We start from the raw sequence: 20,883 nt of genomic DNA on the forward strand, positions 1-20,883 counted from the left end.
ATTTGACTCTTCTAGAATCAAAAAGTAACCCCAGGAAGCGCAGCTATATGTTAAACACATCTGTAGATTAAAAGGAAATACAACTATACACGGCACTGTAGCTGTAAAATCCGACCAGTGTCTGCAGGGTATTTGCAGCTCTCAGATCCCTTTAGGAACACGCACCAAGAAAGACTGACACGCTTTAGGAGGGTGAGACAATGTTGTTCTGAGGCAATGAATATGCATGTCCAGAGAACATTACGGAGGCATTTCTACAATCAGGAGTTGTTTCCTCCCTCCAGTGCAACACGCCGCCTGCACAAGGCAGTGAATAAGAGAAAGCGGCAGGGTATTTCTCAGCTGCGCAGTGAGGCAAACCAAAAGCTCCTCACCTGCCACGCCAGTCCCTCTCTGTGTCACCGCTGCAAGTCCTTCAGCTCTCCTAAGGGACCGGCAGTGGACACACCTAAACCCCCTTCCCTTATCGCTTCTGATTTTCAGCACTCGGTAAATGCCTTTTTTCCTTGCCTCTTGCCCTCTTCTAGAAGGAGACGTACTGGGACAGTTCACGGTTAACCAAATCGAGGGAGAATGGACTATTTCATCCAAGAAGCCTCTGGACAGAGAAGATACAGAGAAATATCTCCTCAAGGTTATGGCCTCTGATGGGAAATTTCAGGCTACCACTGAAGTAGAAATTTTTGTTCTGGATATCAACGACAACAGCCCTGAGTGTGGCCAGGTAAGACATCTGTCCTGGGACATCGGGGTCATGAGGGGAGCATTTGGGAAGCAGAGAACACAATAGCATGGAAGAAAGAACAGAAAGAGCACATTAAGAGGATTTAGCTTGTCATAATTCTTCTCACACGATCCTGTTCCTTTGATTATGCTTAGTAATTTTAATTAAGCTGCATGTCAAGCAAGAACATTAAATCTAGCCTCCAAGCACGTTTGCCAGCAGTGAGTGAGTGCCTAAGCATTATGAAGGATAATTTTTGGAGATAAACAATGCCAGGAAGCCTCCTGGGTAGGGGCATGTAAATTACCGAGTTTTATATCCTGCTAAGCTGAGAGATTCCCATCAGGAGGTTTGTTATTGTAGAGAGCTGATTGCTGGTATGGATGTTACCCATGGTGAGAAAGAACAGAAGCCCTTGCTTCCCAAAGGAGATTCAAAGGCTTGCGTGAAATGAGCTCACTGGTCCCAGTCCACACCCCAGCAACCGGCAACGCGAGGCACGTTGTGTTCCCCTATAAACCACACCGTTTGTCCTTTGCAAAGATTCTGCTGGTCCGTTCCTCCCCACACGAGCTGAAGGTATTTCGGAGATGTCTCAAATGCCAATGACACCTTCTGCCCTTGCCAGATATTCTACACTGGGAGAGTCTCTGAAGACGCTCAGCCGGGTCTTTTCATTTTGAAAATATCAGCAACCGACCCCGACGTCGGCAGCAACGCCCAGATAACGTACAGCCTCCATGGCCCCGGCGCAGAGGAGTTCCGGCTGGGCCCACATACAGGTGAGAGCTGGGCAATGGGATGCTTTTATCCTCTTCCTCGCACACTCCCAAGAAATGCCAGCTCCAGGCATGGCTCAGGACCACTTATCTCCTCTTGCGCGAACAAAAGGACTGTTCATTACAGTTCTCCCAAGCCAGGAGGGAATGGCAAACAGGCAGGTTTATTGCAATACGGGATAGAGGAGAGCGAGCTCTGCGTCTTCCTGCTAGCTTTCTTTACAGATGTTGGCATTGGCACGGTTAAAGCGAAGGGCAGACACTATTGCTAACAGACAGGTCTCAAGGAGGAAGGATCAGCAGGTTTTTGGCTCGAGCCAAAGACCCAAGTTCTAAATCCTAAAGAATGTCTTATCGGGCCTTGGTCAGTATATTTGCCCAAAGAGATGATCATCCTAGAGATCACTTGGGGTTCTTTACGCTGCAGAAAGCTTAACGTAGCTGGGTTCATAAAAGTGTTTAGCAGTACAATTTATTTATGAGCACTTTTATCCCATGACGGCATCCCTTCCATGGAGCTCAGCCTGACTTGCAGGACTCCCCGTGCCAAGCCCTGCCGGGCCACTGGCTGGCAGTGATCCGAGAATAGCCCCGAGCAATGTGGTGTGGACACATCACCACTATTACCTGGATTACAAATGGTGTTCAGAGCCGCTCTGCTGTCTCCCACGGTTCATCCAGGACGGCAGCATGCTTGAACCTCTCTGAGCTCTCCTCGGCTGCGGCTGCAGTTGCAGGAGACAAGACCATCTCCTGTTCTTTCCAACAGGGGAACTGACCACGTCTGCACCTCTCGACCGCGAACAGAAACCCACGTACCATCTTGTTGCCAAAGCAACTGATGGCGGAGGCCGTTCCTGCCAGGCAGATATAACGCTGATCATAGAGGACACAAACGACAACGCACCAAGATTCTTCCCCAGTCACTGCGCTGTGGCCGTTTTTGACAACACCACAACAAAGACACCCATCGCCGTGGTTGCTGCCAGGGACCTTGATGAAGGTGAGTTAGAATGGGATTTACTTTTTAGTAGAGCTCATCTTTCATCCTGAATAGAAACCTTTGAAATCTAGGGAAGGGCCACAGAGACCAATGGGCATAGATGATTGAATCTTGTTGAAGATGTGCCTAGATCTCATCGCTGACATGATCTTGACTAGCAGGCTTTTTGTGACCCTGTAGGACTTGCAATGTCTGTAGAAACACACAAAGTCAGAGTTTGAGGACGTGCTCATTAACTGTAACCGTGATGCACAGTGCAAGCTGACACACGGTTTTTCTGGGAACGAAACCGGACAGAAACTTCCATCCAAAGATGGAAATCGAGAATGAGCACAATAAGGAAAAAAGGAGCTTTGGATCTGGATGGGGTAAATGATATGGATGGAGAGGTCCTTCTGAAGACACAAAGATTCTCAGAAACATAGGTAAGGCTCCTAAAAAAGGAGCTTTCAATAAACCCCTCCAGCAGAGACTGAATTTACAGTGACAGTGAAGCAAGATCACATTTATCTGCTTTGGAAGCAGCTATGAAGGGAAATTACATTTAAAAACAAGGGAATTAAAAATGGGAAGCACCAGTAAATACAGACAGGTGATGCTGATGGATGATGGTGAGGGTGGCTAGATGCCTGAACCTACAGATGGACAGGGGCACACTTGATGTTCTTACAGCCTCCATATTTCCCTAGGAATTTAAGGTCATTAAGTACACGTAGTCCTAATGGATTAAAAAAAAATAGGTTAATAAATCTAGAAGCATTCCTACCCATGAATTAATGCATCCTCTCTCTCATTCTTCCAGGTCTCAATGCTGAGGTGGTCTATTCTCTGTCTGACTCTGCCAACGGACACTTTTCAATTGAGGAAACCACGGGAGTGATCCGTCTGGAAAAGCCTCTGAAGGACTCGCAGCATTCAGCATTTGAGTTGACAGTCTGTGCTACCGACCGAGGCACCCCAGAGCCCCTCTCTGCTCTTGGCACTGTCACTGTCTCCGTTGTGGATCTAAATGAATATCTGCCTGTTTTCCTGGCCCCTGAATATGTGGCCATGGTAAAAGAAGACGTGGCGGTGGGTACAGAGGTCCTCAACTTGTCAGCCTTGACAAGGGACAATGCAGAAAACACAGAGATCAAGTACGAGATTGTGAATGGCAACGACCATGGGAAATTTCAGCTCAACTCAAACACAGGTAAGACGATCTCATGCCCAAGCAGGTCCAGATTGACCCAACATCAAGGGCTGTCCTTATATGCGTCTTCTCTGGTTCTTTGCCATTTGGCTTGCACTTCTGCCTGCACAAGGGCAGGGAATAGAGTCTTCTCTTCTACCCTAAATTTTTCCAGCCCAGTCACTTAAGGAGTGATCTAAATCTTACTTGAAATGAATGGAAAGACTCCTGTTATATATCTGGGACCTGAGATAGGTCCAAGGGAATGACAAATACATGGAGAACAGGAAGGGGAAATTCTTCCACTTCAAAATGCAGGAGAAGGTGGTTTCATTTAAAAAGTCTCTCCGTCCTGATCCCACAAGGAACCTGCAGCCCAGGGTAACAGGCAGCTTTATTAGGTAGCACTCAAAGAATGTGGATAATACCGATCTGTTAACCATGAGCAGGTGTTGAGCCAGGTTTACTAGCCAAATAAAGCACTGCTGTGTTTCCACAGCGATCTGATAAGAGCTGTTATCAGAAGACCAATGTTAACTCCCTGAAACAAGCCCTTGGCTGCATCATCAATGGCCTTCTGCCCTTGGCTGTAACATCCTCATTCACGGCGCCTTCATCAGCTTCTCTGTCCCCAAGGCTCTTGCTAATTTTTCCAAACTGATCTTCTTATTAGTTTGTACATCTTTTAAGACACAGAACAATGTCATTTCCAGTGAAAAATTTTGTGACAGTTTCAGTGCTGAACCCAGGACAGCATTGAACTACACATTCTGCTCCCCACAGGATATTATTTTTCCTTCACTTTATGTCTTCAGTCCATGTTCCTCGTTTGTTTTTTGAGATTAACAGCCACCTCCTCCTTTCTATGTTGCATCCCAAGCCTCACTTACAAATCACACCTTTTTCTCCTGTACAACTCTGCATCTACATCTCCCACCTTTTCATCCTGCCTATGACACAGTTCAGTGATGCCCTACTACTGCCTCGGTCACGGCTTTCAATAGCACTCTTGGACTCTCACCCTATTTTGTCCCAGATCTCCTCCAATCAAGATTCCTGGAGACCTTCCAGAATGAAAGTTTGTTTCACCTCGTCAAACACTTGAGATGAGAATGAGTCAGGTTATAGCAGAATCAGTTCAGTTACATTTTGGTTTATGTGATGCCATGACCTTCAGTATCCTGATTTAACCAGAGAAGGTCAAAGTTAGGTCAACAGCACCTTTTCAGTGGGCAGTTTGGCAATCGTCTCTGTCTTCACATGCCGTTCATTCCAAATGTCTTCTGTCCTTTTCTATCCATCTGCCAATGCAGGTGCCTTATACATAAATGGGAGCTTGGACTTTGAAGCGAGTCATGAGTATTACTTATCCATCGAGGGCACGAGGAAGGGCTCGGCTTCTCTCAGCGATGTGACCATGGTGGTGATCAACATAACCGACATCAATGACCATGCACCGGAGTTCATTCAAGACCCTTACTTCGCTGATATCCGGGAAGACGCCGCAGTTGGGGAAATCATTCTCACGGTATGATAGTGAACCAGGCCAGCTGTCTTTGCCTATTCTTTTACTTGTGCTACGTATTATTTACTCTGCACTTTACTTTTCCTTGGACACAGCCACCTCAGTGGCTTTGTGACATTCAACATCTAAGATTAAATATGACTTTAAAAAAGGATGAGTACCAGAATTCCTGACACTCCATAGACAGGGAAAACACTTTGCCTTGTAAGACATCTTTAAGCGAAAGCTTGAAATACCTAAGGGGACCTCAGGAGCTTTGAGGACCTCCCAAGAGAGCTAAAATACCCGCAGAAGGCCAATACTCTTGTGACCTGGGGAAGGCAGAGGCTTCCCTTGGCAGAACAGCAGATCCCAAGGTATTCCTGTCTGGAGTTCCCTGCCCAGCCTGTTACCGTCACAGGGGTAGTAAAGTCAAGAAAGGGAAAAGGAGAAAGCTATCGTTGGAGCTGTGTTGAGTTTTGTCTTGAAAAAAAACTAATGAATGACACTTAGGTAAACCGCCTTCCTTCCTGCTCCTCCTTTGAGGCAAACTCAAACCAATACTCTTAAATGTTGAGGAGGTCTTGCCCCATTCCTCCATAGCAAGGCCTTTTTGGGCCGGGGTTTCTAGCTTTTTCTTCTCCTAACAGGTGTCAGCTGATGACTTGGATGGAACAATGAACAATCAGATCACATATTCAATTGTGGAAGGGAACCCACTGGGACACTTCACCATTCAACCCAAAAGTGGGCAAATCAGCATTGCCAAGCACCTGGACAGGGAGGAGGTGAGTTCAAGGAAATGGGAACAGGAAAACTAGAACAGATGTGCTCAAAAATATGGAGGAAGCACAGTATACTCAGATACCTCCTGTTTCTGCTCATAATACTGTAAGCAGAAGGCAAGTCTTTAATTCATTCATTTTCTAGACTCATAGACACTGCTGTAGGAAGGTTGGGCTTTAGGGAAGAAATATGGCCTTCAGTGGTCACAACTCTGGGCTTCAATCTGCTCCACTAGTGCTTCAGGCTGGCTGGGTGAGAGTCGGCCCCAAACTGGAAACCAGTGTGGTTGGTTTCTGCTTCTCTGCATCAGAGCATTATAGAAAACGGGTATGGGGAGGAGATAGAAAGGTCATCTGGACAATCTCTCATTCATAAAACAGTAGCAGCTCAAGCCACTATTGACACATATTTGCCCAGCTTAGTCTCATCCATCTTTGGCAAGTTGGTTCCCTTCTCTGCAACTATGGTGAGGCTGATTTTCTTTATCAACATGCTTTGAGATTTATGGATGGATTGCATCAATCCATTGCATAACAAAAACAAAGCTATTGTTATGACGCTATGCGTGGCCTCAAGCATTTCAACAGTAAAACATCAATGTGAGAAAGCCACCATTCTTCCATTTCTCCAAGTAATCATGCACTACAAATCCTCCAGATCCCCAGTTATTCCCTGACAATTCGAGCCACGGACAATGGCCACCCTGCTCAGTTCAGTGACGTTGCTGTGCACGTCCACGTGTCTGATGTCAATGACAACCCTCCTCGGTTCTTCCAGCTCAACTACAGCGTGGTGGTGCAGGTAAGCATGGAGATGGTTTGTTCTCACAGTCCATCTCAGGGTACTAAGGTAATCACATGTGGGCTGCTGTTGGAGCAGGGGGGTGAGACAGTGATGAAGCACGCTGTTGCTTTGTGGTCATCACCACAAAGAACGGGTAGCATCTGCAGGGGCAGATATTCTGCCAAGAGATGCCATTTTCCCTTTCCAATAGCTTCAGGCACCTCCTGTCCTTTCAATACAGAGAGTACAGAGCTTTTCACACTTTCCAAGCCTGCCCTTGAAAACATCCATGTCTACACCATGACATAAAGAGCAGACCCAAGCATCATCGTGTCTGCTGGAGGCAGCCCAGTTGTCGCTTGGACCCAAAACACCTATATGTACTCAGAAAGAAACACAGACAAAACATGCTTTCATCTGCTCTTGTGCTGGCATGACTCAAGGGGCAAGCAATGACATTGGCTCAACTGCCCATGCTTAGCTGCCACATATGTAATACCACAAAAGGGAGTCCCTTGCCACCACTGGGTTTCTGCCATTGCTGGCAAGAGTCTCAATCTGTGTGTAGTAGAGAGATGTACATGGGGTGGGGGATTTCTTTCCCTGTTCCCGATCCAGCAGCTCCAGGGGCACTGTGCGTTTCCCTGGGCGTCTTTTTTTTTTTTTTTTGGCTTGCCTTTCTCCACTAGCATCTTTCCCCATTTCAGGAGAATGCTCCCGTGGGTACAAGCGTCCTGGAGCTGATCATGAGCGACAGAGATTCCACAGAAAATGGACCACCGTATTCATTCCAGATCACCCAGGGCAACGACGGGAAGGCTTTTGATGTCACCCAAAATGGTCTGCTGGTGACATCATCTGTCCTGAACAGAAGAACGAAAGAACAGTACCTATTACAAGTCCAGGTAGAGCCTGCCTTACCGTCCTGGTGTCTGAATTCCCCAACCAGATTAGCAATAAAATGAGATTAGGATGGCACAATGGGTGGAAACATCTCTGACTTTGGAGAAATCCAATCCAGGCACAAATTGTGCGTCTTAGAGCCAGCCCCAGAGATCATTTCTCCACAGACTGGCCACAAGAAGCTGGAGGCCAGCTTCTGCATTGATTAAATCAGATAACAAGATCATGAGAAATACCCTGTCAGCAGTTTGCTTAGACAGATGCTTTTCCCAGCATCATTCTAGTGCCTTCCAGTTTAAAGTGAGACCTGGATCTGGTCCTACAAGCTTTCTCCAATTATCTTTGTCATTTAAGAAGTGGTTTAAATTCCTCTTAAAAGAGGATTTCTATTGTTACAGAGTGAGTTAATTATTTTTCAATGTTATCAGTAAGGGTAGTCTGTTACAAACAAAAGGATAACAACATGTAAAGTACACACTTCTTCAGTAATGGTAGTTGTTCTAAAAGCTAGGTGCTATTATATTATAAACCTCAACCACTAACTGCCTAAGATTAGGGAGAAATTTATCCTATAATCTGATTATTCACTTTTTTGAGGTTCCTTGACTCATGCTAGACAGACACCGTCAGAGGTGGGCCATGGGCTTAAATAGTCTGGAAGATGAGCAAACGTGTTGATGTGCGTAACTGCTTTATATATCTTTGTACGCTCAGTTATGCATGGAGCCCCAAAGACTGGCAATATCTCTAAAGATGATTAATCCTTAGGAAATCAGAGCCACTCAGGTGTGCCTCAGCTGCTGATGAGCACACACAGAAATGAGAGAGACCCCAGCGCTAACAGAAGGTCTCAGTGAGTCTCCATGCTGCAAGGCATGCTGCCGTTTCCCTGGGGCTGTCTCCAGGCAGAGGTCCAACGCTGCTCTCAATTTTCCCCATTCTTTCTTCCTTCCCAACCCGCTGCCTGACACCTTCCACCCACTGTTTCCTGCAAGTCACTCTCCTTCGCAGACCTTATCAGCCCATCCAGACAGGTGAGGTGACAGTAAGCCAGCATGTGGCTATAACAGATCCTTCTCTTTTCCTTGAAAGGTCTCCGACAGCGGTATCCCTCCCCTGTCCTCATCTGCATTTATAAATATCCAAGTGACTGAGCAGAGCCAATATGCCCCCTCAGCCCTTCCTCTGGAAATATTCATCACCACCAACGAGGAAGCCTTCCGAGGTGGTGTTCTGGGCAAGATCCATGCCACGGACCGAGACCCCCATGACACGCTGGTGTACACTTTGGTGGCAGAAGTGCCCCAGGAGGGGCTCTTCTCCGTAGGGACTGCAGATGGGAAGATCATTGCTGGGGACAAGCTTCCCCACGGCCACTATCTTCTGAACGTGACAGTCAGCGATGGTACGTTTACAGCCACCACCAGCGTCAATGTCCACGTGTGGTGCTTCACACAGGAGGCCTTGGACAAGGCGGTGGTGCTACACTTCCGCCACCTCTCCCCTGAGGAGTTTGTGGGGGACCATTGGCGCAACTTGCAGAGGTTTCTGGGAAACATCCTTGTCACCCGGCGCCAAAACATCCACATGGCCAGCTTACAGCCTGCAGCTACCTCTGATGGAGTGGACCTGCTCTTGGCTGTTGGAGAGCCACACGGCTCCTTGTATGAGCCTCGGGTCCTGGCAAACAAGATCACTGTGTCAGCTGGGGAGATGGACCAACTCGTTGGTCTCCGGATGAAGAAAGCAATTCATGTACCATGTCATGGGCCAGATTGTGCCCACCGAGTCTGCAAGGAAACCATTCAGCTGGATCCTGGCATGATGTCTACGTACAGCACTGCCCGGCTCAGCGTCCTCACCCCACGGCACAGCTTGGAGCAAATCTGTTCTTGCAATGGTGAGCAATCCTTCCTGGTAGTGTCCCCACCCTATAAACATGGGCATATTGTGTTTTCCTTTGGTACACTGTAAAGCACCTGGGCTTTCCATGGAATTAGGTTGCTCAATGACCAACAACTCTGCCTGCAGTTTCAAAGCCAAATCTAGACTCTTAGAGCTTGAAATATTTACATAGGGTTTTGTTTTGTTTTTAATTAATCTCCTGTAGCATTTAGTAGCAGCAACATCTACCTATCTCATTATGAAGAGTCACCCATACCTAGCAGGTAATGAAGCTCAGTCATCAGAATTTCGATCTCTGAGCTCCTGTGTTGATTCTAGCCTCAGCAAAGCACAGGCTAACTGATAAATTTGAGGAAAGCCAAATAAAGTAGATTTGTTATACTCACTCTAGAATACCGCAAGAAATAAATGGAGGAATCAGGGGTAGAGATTAACATCACTTGGACAGGAATGGTAGGGGGATACCATAGAATGATATAAAGACGTGTTAAGGATGAGGAAATCCAAGGGTGTTGTAGACCACACCGAGAGCACCATTAAGGTGTTATGGGACAGAAATAGCCAGGCTGCTATTGCAGGACTGTTTTACAGTTCAGTACATAGAAGAAATACTTGGCACTCCAAATGGGAGCTGTGGGAGATGCAGATCAGCGGTACATGGGTTGCCATGGATGGGACTGTTCCTGGACAGTTACCGTGTCAGGCTGGGAAAAGAGGAAAGGCTTGATATAGTCCACAGTCTCAAAGTGTGACAAAGATGAGACCTTGCGCTCATTCTCCTTCCAGGAACGGCTGTGAGGTTCGGGGGCCACAGCTACATTTGGTACCAGCACTCACAGATGGGCTCCTGGCACATGCACTTTCGCCTGAAGACCCACCAGCTGCACGCTGTCGTGTTCTATGCTAACGGGACTGACCACGCCACATTGGAGGTATGTATTGCAATGCACGGGGGTTTCTTCCCAGCGTAAAAAAAAATATAAAAAAATCGTACTCTTTCGAGTAAAGGGAATCACAGAAAGAAGATACAATAATATGTATCCTTAGTAATTCATCTAGCTAAAATATAAGACTTGGGAAGACCACGTGAAAGCCAAGCACAGTTTGGCAATTGCTGCAACCACAACTAGTGAATCTTTTTTCACATCTATGAATGCACGCGCTGGTCTCTGGCGTGAAGGCATATCATAGATACACATCATCTTCTTTCCTTACAGCTTGCTTCTCCATCTCTCCCTTATATTACATCTCTCAGGGAAAAGACTTTACCACGTGGAATTTTGCCCAGACCAGTTTGCTTCCACGGTAGCAAAGGGCAAACTTCCCCCCAGACCTCAGGAGTGGAGTCAGACTCCCACTGAATGCACAAAGCATTTGCCAGGCCGCATTATGGCTCAGTCCAACACAGAGGAGGCAGCCACGTTGGGCTAGAGGGCTGGGGTAACAGAGTAGAGCTGAGGAGGGCACAGGTGAGCTCTGAGATGGGGAATATCACCAACCTTTACCTGCATCAGATCGTGTGCCAGTCACGTCATGCATCTAATCAAACAGACCTCAAATTAAAGGTCCCTTACAGTAATGGACAGAACAGACAAAACAGGAGACTTAAATGCTATTTCTCTACACCCTACTCTCTTCAACCACTTTCTTCAGGTGGTTTCACTGTTTAAGACACTTGCAGAGCCAAGAACATTTCACTCTGATCGCTCTCCTCCCTCTGGCTGAGCACTGGATCTACCCGGCATTCAAGGATCATCTCCCTCTTCCACTTTGGCAACAGGAAAGCAACAGATGACTAAAGAATAGGGTGTTTATACATTCCTCAGCAATTAAATTCAGACTAATTGGAGACCAAGATCACAGGACATATTTACCAGCTTACAGACATTTGTCCCTGAGACTAATCAAGTTGAGACACACTGTAACCTACCTAGAAGTGTTCATCCTGTCCCTGAATACCCTCATCCCTTCTTATGGTTTCACAACCCCATCTTCCTATTTTGAAATACTTTTCTTTCCACTGTTATAAAAGACTCGCACAGGCAGGGAGCAGCCAACACCAGGGACCTGCCCAAAGTTCATATCGCAACCTCCTGCTGCCACAGCCATCGCTCCTGAAGAGCAAGAGCAGAGAATCATCCGTATGTCCTGTATCCATCTCCGAAAGTGACATTAAGCTACACTGTAAAGGGCTGACGAGAAAAACTTCACTTCTCAAGAAGGGTCTCTAGCTTTCAGCCCCGTCTCTGGGAAGGAGAGTCACCAAGCAGCTCAGCAGGAGTCCAGCACTCAGGCTGGTGCTCAGAAAGGATGAGATGGCAGGAAGCTCTACTGAGCCAGGCCTAACACACAGAGCCAAGGGAGAAGAGAGTCATTGATGGAGTTCGTTGTGCCCATGATCTCCTGTACCCAAATACGTCCACAAGCTTTTCAATAGGAAACATTCATAAACCCTCCACCATAAAGCTGCCTGTAAATCATTTCTTCCCTGATTCACTTTATTAACAATATCTCAGGAACCAAACATTTTCCAGACCACCTGGCCTGAAAAAAATGAAGGAATCTCTCAAGATCTTATGCTCTGTGGACTGCAGTGCTCTAGGTGTGAGCCAAAGCCTTGAAATAATCATAACCAATTGTTTAAAGATTTGGTGAAGAGGATAAGTTCTCCCAAGGGCATGCATATCATCGCCCATCCAGTTACTAAGCTCTCCCGAGTGCAGCAAGAAGATGGCAAACCAGGCAAGCTGGGAGAGACTTGGCAGTCTGTCAGTTCTTGCTGCAGGGAATCGAGTTCTCAGCTGTCTCCCAGCCCCAGAAATTGATAAGCCAATCTACAGACCCATCTGAAGTGAAACCATGTTCCTCCAGATAAAGCGAAGTGACAAAGTTCTCTGGTGTGCTTGCCAATTGTGCAAAGCGATTTACACACATGTTGCCTCAAGGCCCTTCCGTGGCATGTGCCAGCTGCATCTAGTTCTTCCTTCCTTCAGCAGCTGCCCTCTCCTCCCACTGGGATTTATTTATACCATGGACTTCTCCAAGAGTTAACTGTTGTCCTGCTCTGCTTTTGGCCCCTCCAGAGTAGCCCCATCATATCGTATGTAGGTTCCTCTAGAGTTCAGTGTATCACTCATAGTCACCCCTCTTCTAGTCTCTTCCAAGCATCGCCACTCCGCTGTCCCTAACGTCCCCCACGGAGATCTCTTTTGCCTGGGATGAATTGCCTGATGTTATGTAGCAAGCTCTGCAGGTTTTCCATGAATGTTCTGTTCCATCCATCTCTTTTCTCCGTCTCCACAGGCTCTTGGCTTCTATGAGATAGAAGTTTTATCAACAAACCACTGGGGAGAAAAAGGGAAAGAGGGGTTTACCCCTGACTTCACCCTGAAACAGCACAGCTAACCTTTCATTTCTCCTTCCTCCACGTGAGGTTTTAAAGATGAATCTTGGGCCACAAATAGGATTTTCTGAGGTCCCAGTATAATGCAGTAGACAGTGGCGCGGCTCACTTTTAGAAGTTCAGTAACTTGTCTCCTTCCCATCGGCTGGAGATCAAGGATTGGATTGCAACACCTATTAGCAGCTTTGGCCTGGCTTTCCAGCATGCTGGTGAAGAGCTGGGTACACCAGTAATTCCTTCCTCTGCCTCCCAACTCCTCCTTGCCTCCTCCAGAGAAAGCTGCCAGTGGTCCTGCTCACCGAGGTCCTTTCACCACCCTCACCCACGCCAAAGGGGGAACTGCTCCAGCACCTTCCCCACCACTAACGAGACAGTGAGAACGGAATAAAGGCCACAGAACAAGAGTGCACCTGTGACTGGTGACAGTTATGGATAGTCTGAATACCAGGGCTCTAATTAGGCTCAGGAAGGGGGAGAAGGGGTGAGCAGCTGCAGGAATACAATCACACGGCTCTGCACTCTGTTACGTGGATAGATGAGCTTCCCTCCCTGCACACTTGTCAAAGGCTGCAGGGAAGGACCACGGGTGAAGTTGTGCAAGAGATGACGGTGTTTTGCAAAATAAGGGAGGTTGGGGTTGTTTAAACAGGCTTTGATTGGCCCATGCAAAGCTTAATATGGCTGAGAGAGCCTAGCTGATAATTCTTGGAGTCTGAAAGTTGGGATTCATCTTGAGTCTCGATGTTTAGGCAGGGAGAGGGGGGAACAAGCCGTTAGAGAACAGTTGAAAGCCTCCGTGAACAGCAGCCACCTGTATCACAGCTAACCGTGTTTTCTGGGACGTGTTTTGCAGATGGTTAATGGAATCCCTCAACTTGGGTACAGCTGCCGGGGGAACTACGCCAGGAACCTCTCCTCCTCACGTTTTGTGAGCGACGGTGAGTGGCACTCAGTCTTCCTGGAGGTGAAGAACACGTCTGTCCGCCTGCTCATCGATGGACTGGGAAACGCTTCTCTCCAGCTGCCAGCGACATGTAGCATCTCCCAGGGCAGGCGAGACCTGCTTTTTGGGGGCCTGAGGCAGCCGCTGCAGTCCCAGAGAGTCACACGGGGGTTCAGAGGCTGCCTGGACGTGGTTGCAATCAATGGCAGAGAGGTGGTTCTCCTGCCCGGGAAAGGACAATCTAAGGAAGTCATGGAGGAGGTGGGGATCAAGCAGTGTTGCTCCCCCACCGGCGCCTGCAGCAGCAACCCATGCCTCAACAACGGGATGTGCTCCGAAACTCACGGAGGAGGTACGTGAATATCCCACGCAGAGCAATAAGCAGCGAGGGGAGGGAAAGATGCAACCTCTTCATTCATCCCTATGCAGGGGGGCGACTCCAGAGGAGAATCAGAGGTCCCCTGTCCCGGGGGACCTCAAGTGATAGCTGAGTCAGTGCAGCAGCAGCTGGGGGGTATGAGATCATCATCCTGGCTCTCCCCGGCGGACCATGGCCCGGAGGGCGTTTCTAAGGAGTGTGCATGACCTAGGAGAGCGCGGCTTTGCCAAAAACTCAAATGCAAATAGAAATTCCACCCACCCCTCTGCATCCTCTTTGCTTAACGAGCCATTAGCAAGGCTAGAATCAGGCAAGATGGGATCATGCAGTGATAGTATCTGGGCAGAAACAAGCCAAGATCTTAGTCTATTCCCACTGCAGTCAGTGACTCCCCGGGGCTATGGGAAGGGATATGGGAAAACCGTAAACTCAAATACAAGAGTCTCAGGCTAACATGGGGTGCACGTGCTCAAGAGGTTTGGTACCAGGCTTTGCCCAAGACAGTCTCACCGCTGCCCCGTTCCTCCCATCACAGGGTCTCCCCGCAGCGAGTTTGTATCACGGGGACAGGGTGAGTTTGCAGTGGCCTCTGGGGGAGGAACCGCTCCCAGCAATGTCCACCCTTGTGTCACTGCCCTACACCCGCGTCCCAACTTCCAGAACAGGGGGCTGCTCCCCATAACACCCCGTCTATCGAGCTGGATACCATCTATGCTTTGGCCCTTCCTTGGGGCAGAGGGGTGCTTTCTGGGCTGCTGCATGGGGTAGGAGATCCTCCCGCAGCTCCGTGCTCTTTGGGGCTGTTGCCAAACCCCACACCCTGCCCGGCGAGCAAGCAAGGACGGAGGAGGGAGCACACCTCCTCCTGCCCTGCCCGCAGCCTCTGGGAACGAGATTCCCAGCCCTGTCGACTCAGCAGCTGCCTGGTTCAGCTGAACTTGTTTGACGCGAGGTGCCTCCGTACCGAACGGTTAGCCTGGCTGGCACTCACGCCTCAGCCTTAGCCTAGGGACCCTCCGCACAGAAAACCCCTCCGGCTGGGCTGGAAGGGGCTCAAAACCCAAGAGGTGAAAACTCCTTTCTAGTCTAAGCAAAAGCATCACCTGCTTGCTTTGCAAAGAGGCACAAGGAGGGGGAAAAAGAACAATTGAAAAATAAAAGAAAAAAAATCACTCCCTCATTGATAATCATCCAGCGCCCTTCCCAGAGTTTCCTTCCAAGGTGATCAATTTCCCTACGAATGGGACTGCCCTGGAAAGAGCCTGTGGGACACGGCCCCATAGAGAAACACTCAGGACACTGCTGCAGTGAAGGGGTTGCTCAAGGAACGGGTAGTTTGTGAGGTTATCCCGGGTGTTTGGCTTCCTTGAGCATTGCGGGCTCAGTCCTGGAGACCGCGGGCATGCAGCACGAGTTTATGCAAAGTTCTGCCCAGGGATCTCAGGCGTGGGATTACATGCACAGGCAAAGACACGTCTGTGCAAGCGAGCCCGGGAAAGCCACGTGGCCACGTGAGAACGCATCTGTGCGGAAAGGGTCAAAGCCAGACCAGCCACCACATCAACTGCAGCGCCCAGGACCACAGGTGCCAACCCATGTGAACCCCCACACCCAGGAACACGTGTGTTGGGGCACACACAGCCCTACGAGCGATGTCCGGCACCTGCCGTGCGAGTGGCAGCATGTCCTGGCTGTACAACCCCTAACACACATGTGGAAACAGGTCTGCCTTTGTTCACTCTGTGCTCCAAAGCAGGGATGTTTAGCATGCAGACGACTAGCAAAGGCTTTTCAAGCGTGCTGCAAGGTGGAAAATCTGAACTTCCCGCATGGCGCTACCAGCCGAGGGACTAGCAGGAGCTCAGTGCAGCCAGGGACATTCCCATGCTTAGGGCTAGACTAAACAGTAGCCAAAAACGCAAATGGCAGCAGCCCTCTCCAAGTCCCCAGGTACGCTGGGTTTCTCTCTGGCTGAGACCAGACACCTCCTGTAGGCAAGAGAAACCTGGCGTGTTGAGACAGGTCCTTCCTACCGCAAGAACTCGCAGGACCAAAGGCTTCAGCGAACAATGAGTTAGAGAGGATTGTGTTTAGCAGAGTCAGAAACTGTGAATCAGCCAGCCGGGCTCCCCTTCCTTTAACCTGCATTTGTCCCCCAGCTTGCTTCTCCATGCAATAAAGCCGTGCCCTGACTGCATCCCTGGCGGGAGAGGATCTGTGTCAGCCCAGCACGGGCTTGATATGTTAAGTAAATAGCTGCCCAGTGTCATTGTGTTGCCCCAAAGTGGCCATCCAGCCTCCAGCAACTGCTCCAGGTCCTGTAATGTGCCCACCAGCCCCCCACGGATGGCTTGGGAGCCCCACAGCACCAAGTACCTACGCTTAGGTAGCCACATTGAGCCCCCTGTGGATGCCATCAGCTCTGGGCACTGCTCCTCCTTGTTCTTGCTAGTTCTTCCATGCGAATACAGTCTCTGTATGTCACTCTCACCCTCTCCAGGTTACACCTGCATCTGCCCTGGGCTGTTTTCTGGTGAGCGCTGTGAGCTAGGGGACAGTCCCTGCGAGTCCAAGCCCTGCCTGCACGGGGGAACCTGCACCCTCTCGGCCACTGGCTACTCCTGCCTCTGCCCCGACTGGTACCTGGGCGAAAGGTAAGGGCTGGGGAGGCTTCGGGCTGGGTGATCTCCTGTGGTGGGCTGAAAACATGATCTCTACCAACAGGCACTGCACACTTCTGGACCCCACCAGATCCAGACGCTCTGGGATTAATTGCACCTGAGCACGGCAGCAGGGAAGTGTCCAAAGGCAGAGCTGAGCAGACCAGGACATAAAAAGCTCTGCCGTCATGTGGTTGTCACCCCCCTGTGCCCATCTCCTCTGAGCAGGAAGAGATTTTTTAAAAAAATCTCTCTGTACAGATGCTTTGAATGCCTGCAGGTATTATGCCTGCTGCAGGTCCAAGGCTTCTCCTTGCGGGGCGGGGGGTCTCTCCCCACACGCTGCTCCTCCCCGCGGTGCGATGGTGGCACCCTCCCCGCGGCCAGGGCTGCCGGGGAGCAGGGTGCGGGCAGGCACTGGACCGGGTGGCAGGAGGAGGCCCCGGGGCTGGGGGGAGGCTGGCTAGCACACTTGTGAGCTGCCCCCTCCCTCAGTAGCTGGGACACCCACCCTGAGCGCTTCGGGGGCTGCTTCTGCGCGAGACCAGCTCTGCAGGGCTCATCCAAGGGGATTTTCTGTCCCGGGTCGCAGCCATGATTCATCTCAGGGTAGTGGGCTGCACTGAAAAGCACATGCAGGATGCGGTTCCCCCGCTCCTCTCAGATCCCCCTATGGATCCCTGCTACCACAAGGTGTTGGAGCGTTTGGCTTTGGCCCTGAACCCTACGGTTCGTGCCCCTTTGAAGTTGTCACCATCAGTGTTGCAGCTTGGATGCATTTCCCATATATGAAATATCAACGCACGCTTGCCAAATATCTGCAGCTGGAGAATTAAGCCAGGCCCTGAGGCTGCTCAGCGTTACCCACCGCAGCTGCGCACCCCCTCCAAGCCCCCTGCCCTGCCTCCAGCCCAGCCCCATGAGAGGTGCCCATGAGAGGTGCCCAGCACAGGCTCAAACAGCAGCACGTCCAGTTCGTCCTTCGGCCTTAGCCATTTAACCGGGATGAACACTGGTCCTTCGAATTGAAGGCAAAAATTATTCGTGCAACTCTTGGAATAAAAGTATGTAGCTGAGCATTAGGTGGCAGTGTAATATCTGGAAGCAACGGGAGACTGTCACACACGCCAGCTCACACATCCTGAAACACTGACTAAGAAGCAGGAGGAGCCCAAACCTCACAGACTTTGCTCAGTAACAAGAAAAATAAAGGAAGGAAAGCCAACAAAGCATTGTGTATTCCCCCTAGCATAGAGAGATCATTACTGTTGGAGGGAAACTACTACTGGGGAACATTTATGTTGCATAGGATGGATCAGGACAGACAACCAGAAATTCAGTCTCAGCTCTGCAGATGCTCCATAAAATGCCAAAAAAGCCTTGCCAACGGGTATACCTGTTCACCCCTTCTCAGGCTAGATGTTCCCCAAATGTCTGCTGCAAACTGCAGACATCTACAGATCACCTGGAGACCCCACAGAGCCTGGAGGACATACAAGACTTCACGAGAGGTTAACACATCTCAGAGTGACCCTGGGGTCCCTAATTTAACAGGATGGGAGCATCTTTCTATGTGGTGTTAGCCCTAGAAACTCCAAATACTCCTCTGAGGCAAGAAGCCCCCCCATTTCAATTTGTTGCATGACTGAAAAATAGGACCATCCTGTAAAACAAGGTCACCTGAAAACCATCATTTTATACTCAAGGATCACAGTCTCTGGCAGGAGGGCAGGTAGCATGAGTCTAGCAAGGGAGGAAGAGCAGACCAGGATGAAGCATCCTTGGCTGGTGCAAGTCAGAGCCCTGAATAGGATGACGCCGTTTTAGCTGCATCCCTAGGCTGACGGTGGTTGTCTCCATCCTTTCCTCCCCACAGGTGCGAGAAACTGGCCGAGGAGTGCCAAGACAACCCGTGCCGAAATGCCGGGCGCTGTGTGAGCAACCAGGGCTCCGTCCACTGCATCTGCCCATCGGATTACCAGGGGGACTACTGCACGCAGCCCATCATCACCCCCGCCATCGTGCCCACCCAGTGGGCGGTGGGCCCCGAGGAGATCGCGGAGATCGTAGCCGGAGTGTTGGGGGTGGCCATCCTGGCCGCCGCCTTCGTGCTCATCCGCAAGCGCTACCGCCACCGGGCCAAGGCACACAAGCCCGTGGCCCGGGAGGACCCCGACCTGCTCTCCAAGAGCGAGTTCTCCAAGAGCGTGGGTGTGGGCACCCAAGCCGTGCCGCCCATCGAGCTCAACATCCTCAGCGATGCAGCACACAACAACCTGGACCGGGCCACGCCAGAGCAGCGCAAACCCACCAGCACCCCCGAGTTCGTCACCTTCAACTCAGCCAATGCCCCAAAGCACCGGGGCACCATCGTGTGCAGCGTGGCACCCAACCTGCCCCCCGCCGCACCCCCTTCCAACTCCGACAACGAGTCCTTCATCAAGTGCACCTGGGCCAGGGAGGAGATGGGTCAGTAGCCACAGCTTTTTCTTGCTCTTACACATCCCTCTTCCCTCTGCAAAGTGGCTAGAAGGTGTGCAAACTTGAGGGACCGACAGCATTGATTAAAGCCAAGCAAAACACGGGCAAATGCTGCCCAAGCCCTGCTATGGGTCCCTTATTGGCCCTTCCCTCCCTGCTCACCTGTACATCCCAGTTTTCAGCTTTATCCTGCTCAGTCTCGTACATGATCAGGAGGCAAACCATTAATGCATAGCTTGGGTCAAAAGACCTTATAAAAGAGAATAATGAAGGTAAAGGGAAAAAAATTAAGAACCTAAAAGTCAGTGTGAGTTTTAGCGGAGGCATTTTCATGAATGCTCCTGGGCAGAGGGAAACACTTTGCACGGCTCTGGACAGCAAGGTTACTGCTTCCTCTCCATCCAGGGCTTCATCACCAAAGGATGCTCTTAGAAGAGAGTTCACAAGACTAATTACAGGGAAAGAGAGAGATCCAGTGGACCGCTTTCTCTGCCCCCATCCCTTCATCATAGAATCATAGGGTTGGAAGGGACCTCTGGAGATCATCTAGTCCAACCCCCCTGCAAGCTTCTTGCATCCGAATGGTGTGATGAAGTGCGTCTGTTGGGCGCTAGAGTAGTGGATGTCTGAAGGCTGGTGGGAACACCGCCTCGGCAGAGCCACGGGTGCCCTCAGGGCCCCTCAGTTCCCAAAGCAGCAACTACAGCTCCCCTGTCCCCACGTCTCCTCTCTTCCCTGCTCTGCCACATCGCCTGCAGGCTCAGAATCTACAGAAGGAATTAGCAGGAGGGCAAGAGAGGGAAAACAAAAGCTTGAACTGCAACTAACTCGACTCTGTTTTATTCCAGTCTACCCAGCAGAAACAACCTACTGGCCCCCCCGCTACCTGTCATCAGACGTCCAGGAATATTCCCACTACGAGATCATTCAAGGCCCCCCTGCGTCCTCCTCCCACCCTCCTCTACCCCCGCCGCCCCCTCCGCCAGCGGACACGGAACCGGTCGCTCTTTACGGTGGCTTTCCCTTCCCGCTGGACCAGAGCAACAAGCGGGCCCCCATCCCGCCCCGCTACAGCAACCAGAACCTGGAGGACTTCTTGCCGCTCGGCCCCGTGGACATGGGAGCCTCCCAGTGCCAGAACGAATACACGGCCATCAGCTACTACCCGGCCCAGCTGGTGCAGGGTGAGGGCATCCCCTACCAGCCCGACCCCGGCTACAAGCGGGTGAGCATGCGCCTGAGCGTGGCCCAGCCCTCCTACGCGGACTGCGAGGTGGGCCACCAGCCCAGCATCCGAGCCCAGCCCCTTCCACCCCCCAACTACGAGGGCTCCGACATGGTGGAGAGCGACTACGGGAGCTGCGAGGAGGTGATGTTTTAATGGGGGGCTCATCCTTGAGAGAGATGAGAAGAGAAGGGCATCTCCACGCAGAACAGTGTGCAGGGAGCTGGCGTGTGC

The 20,883-nt window shown here is 50.4% G+C and overlaps 1 protein-coding gene across 1 annotated transcript in view; it reads left to right on the forward strand.

Moving 5' to 3' along the window:
* Nucleotides 1–20,883, forward strand: part of FAT2 (FAT atypical cadherin 2) — a 58,808-nt gene extending 37,925 nt beyond the window's left edge. The window contains exons 11-24 of the mRNA XM_054217597.1: nucleotides 528–724; nucleotides 1,353–1,506; nucleotides 2,273–2,506; nucleotides 3,309–3,698; nucleotides 4,991–5,205; nucleotides 5,832–5,969; nucleotides 6,625–6,768; nucleotides 7,458–7,655; nucleotides 8,746–9,553; nucleotides 10,345–10,490; nucleotides 13,815–14,256; nucleotides 16,784–16,937; nucleotides 18,820–19,412; nucleotides 20,273–20,883. Of these exons, the coding sequence (XP_054073572.1) occupies nucleotides 528–724; nucleotides 1,353–1,506; nucleotides 2,273–2,506; nucleotides 3,309–3,698; nucleotides 4,991–5,205; nucleotides 5,832–5,969; nucleotides 6,625–6,768; nucleotides 7,458–7,655; nucleotides 8,746–9,553; nucleotides 10,345–10,490; nucleotides 13,815–14,256; nucleotides 16,784–16,937; nucleotides 18,820–19,412; nucleotides 20,273–20,805 (4,346 nt within the window). The 3' untranslated portion in view covers nucleotides 20,806–20,883. The remainder of the gene's footprint in view (nucleotides 1–527; nucleotides 725–1,352; nucleotides 1,507–2,272; nucleotides 2,507–3,308; nucleotides 3,699–4,990; nucleotides 5,206–5,831; nucleotides 5,970–6,624; nucleotides 6,769–7,457; nucleotides 7,656–8,745; nucleotides 9,554–10,344; nucleotides 10,491–13,814; nucleotides 14,257–16,783; nucleotides 16,938–18,819; nucleotides 19,413–20,272) is intronic.

The sequence above is a fragment of the Rissa tridactyla genome, chromosome 11 (genome assembly GCF_028500815.1).
Source record: "Rissa tridactyla isolate bRisTri1 chromosome 11, bRisTri1.patW.cur.20221130, whole genome shotgun sequence".
Taxonomy (NCBI): domain Eukaryota; kingdom Metazoa; phylum Chordata; class Aves; order Charadriiformes; family Laridae; genus Rissa; species Rissa tridactyla.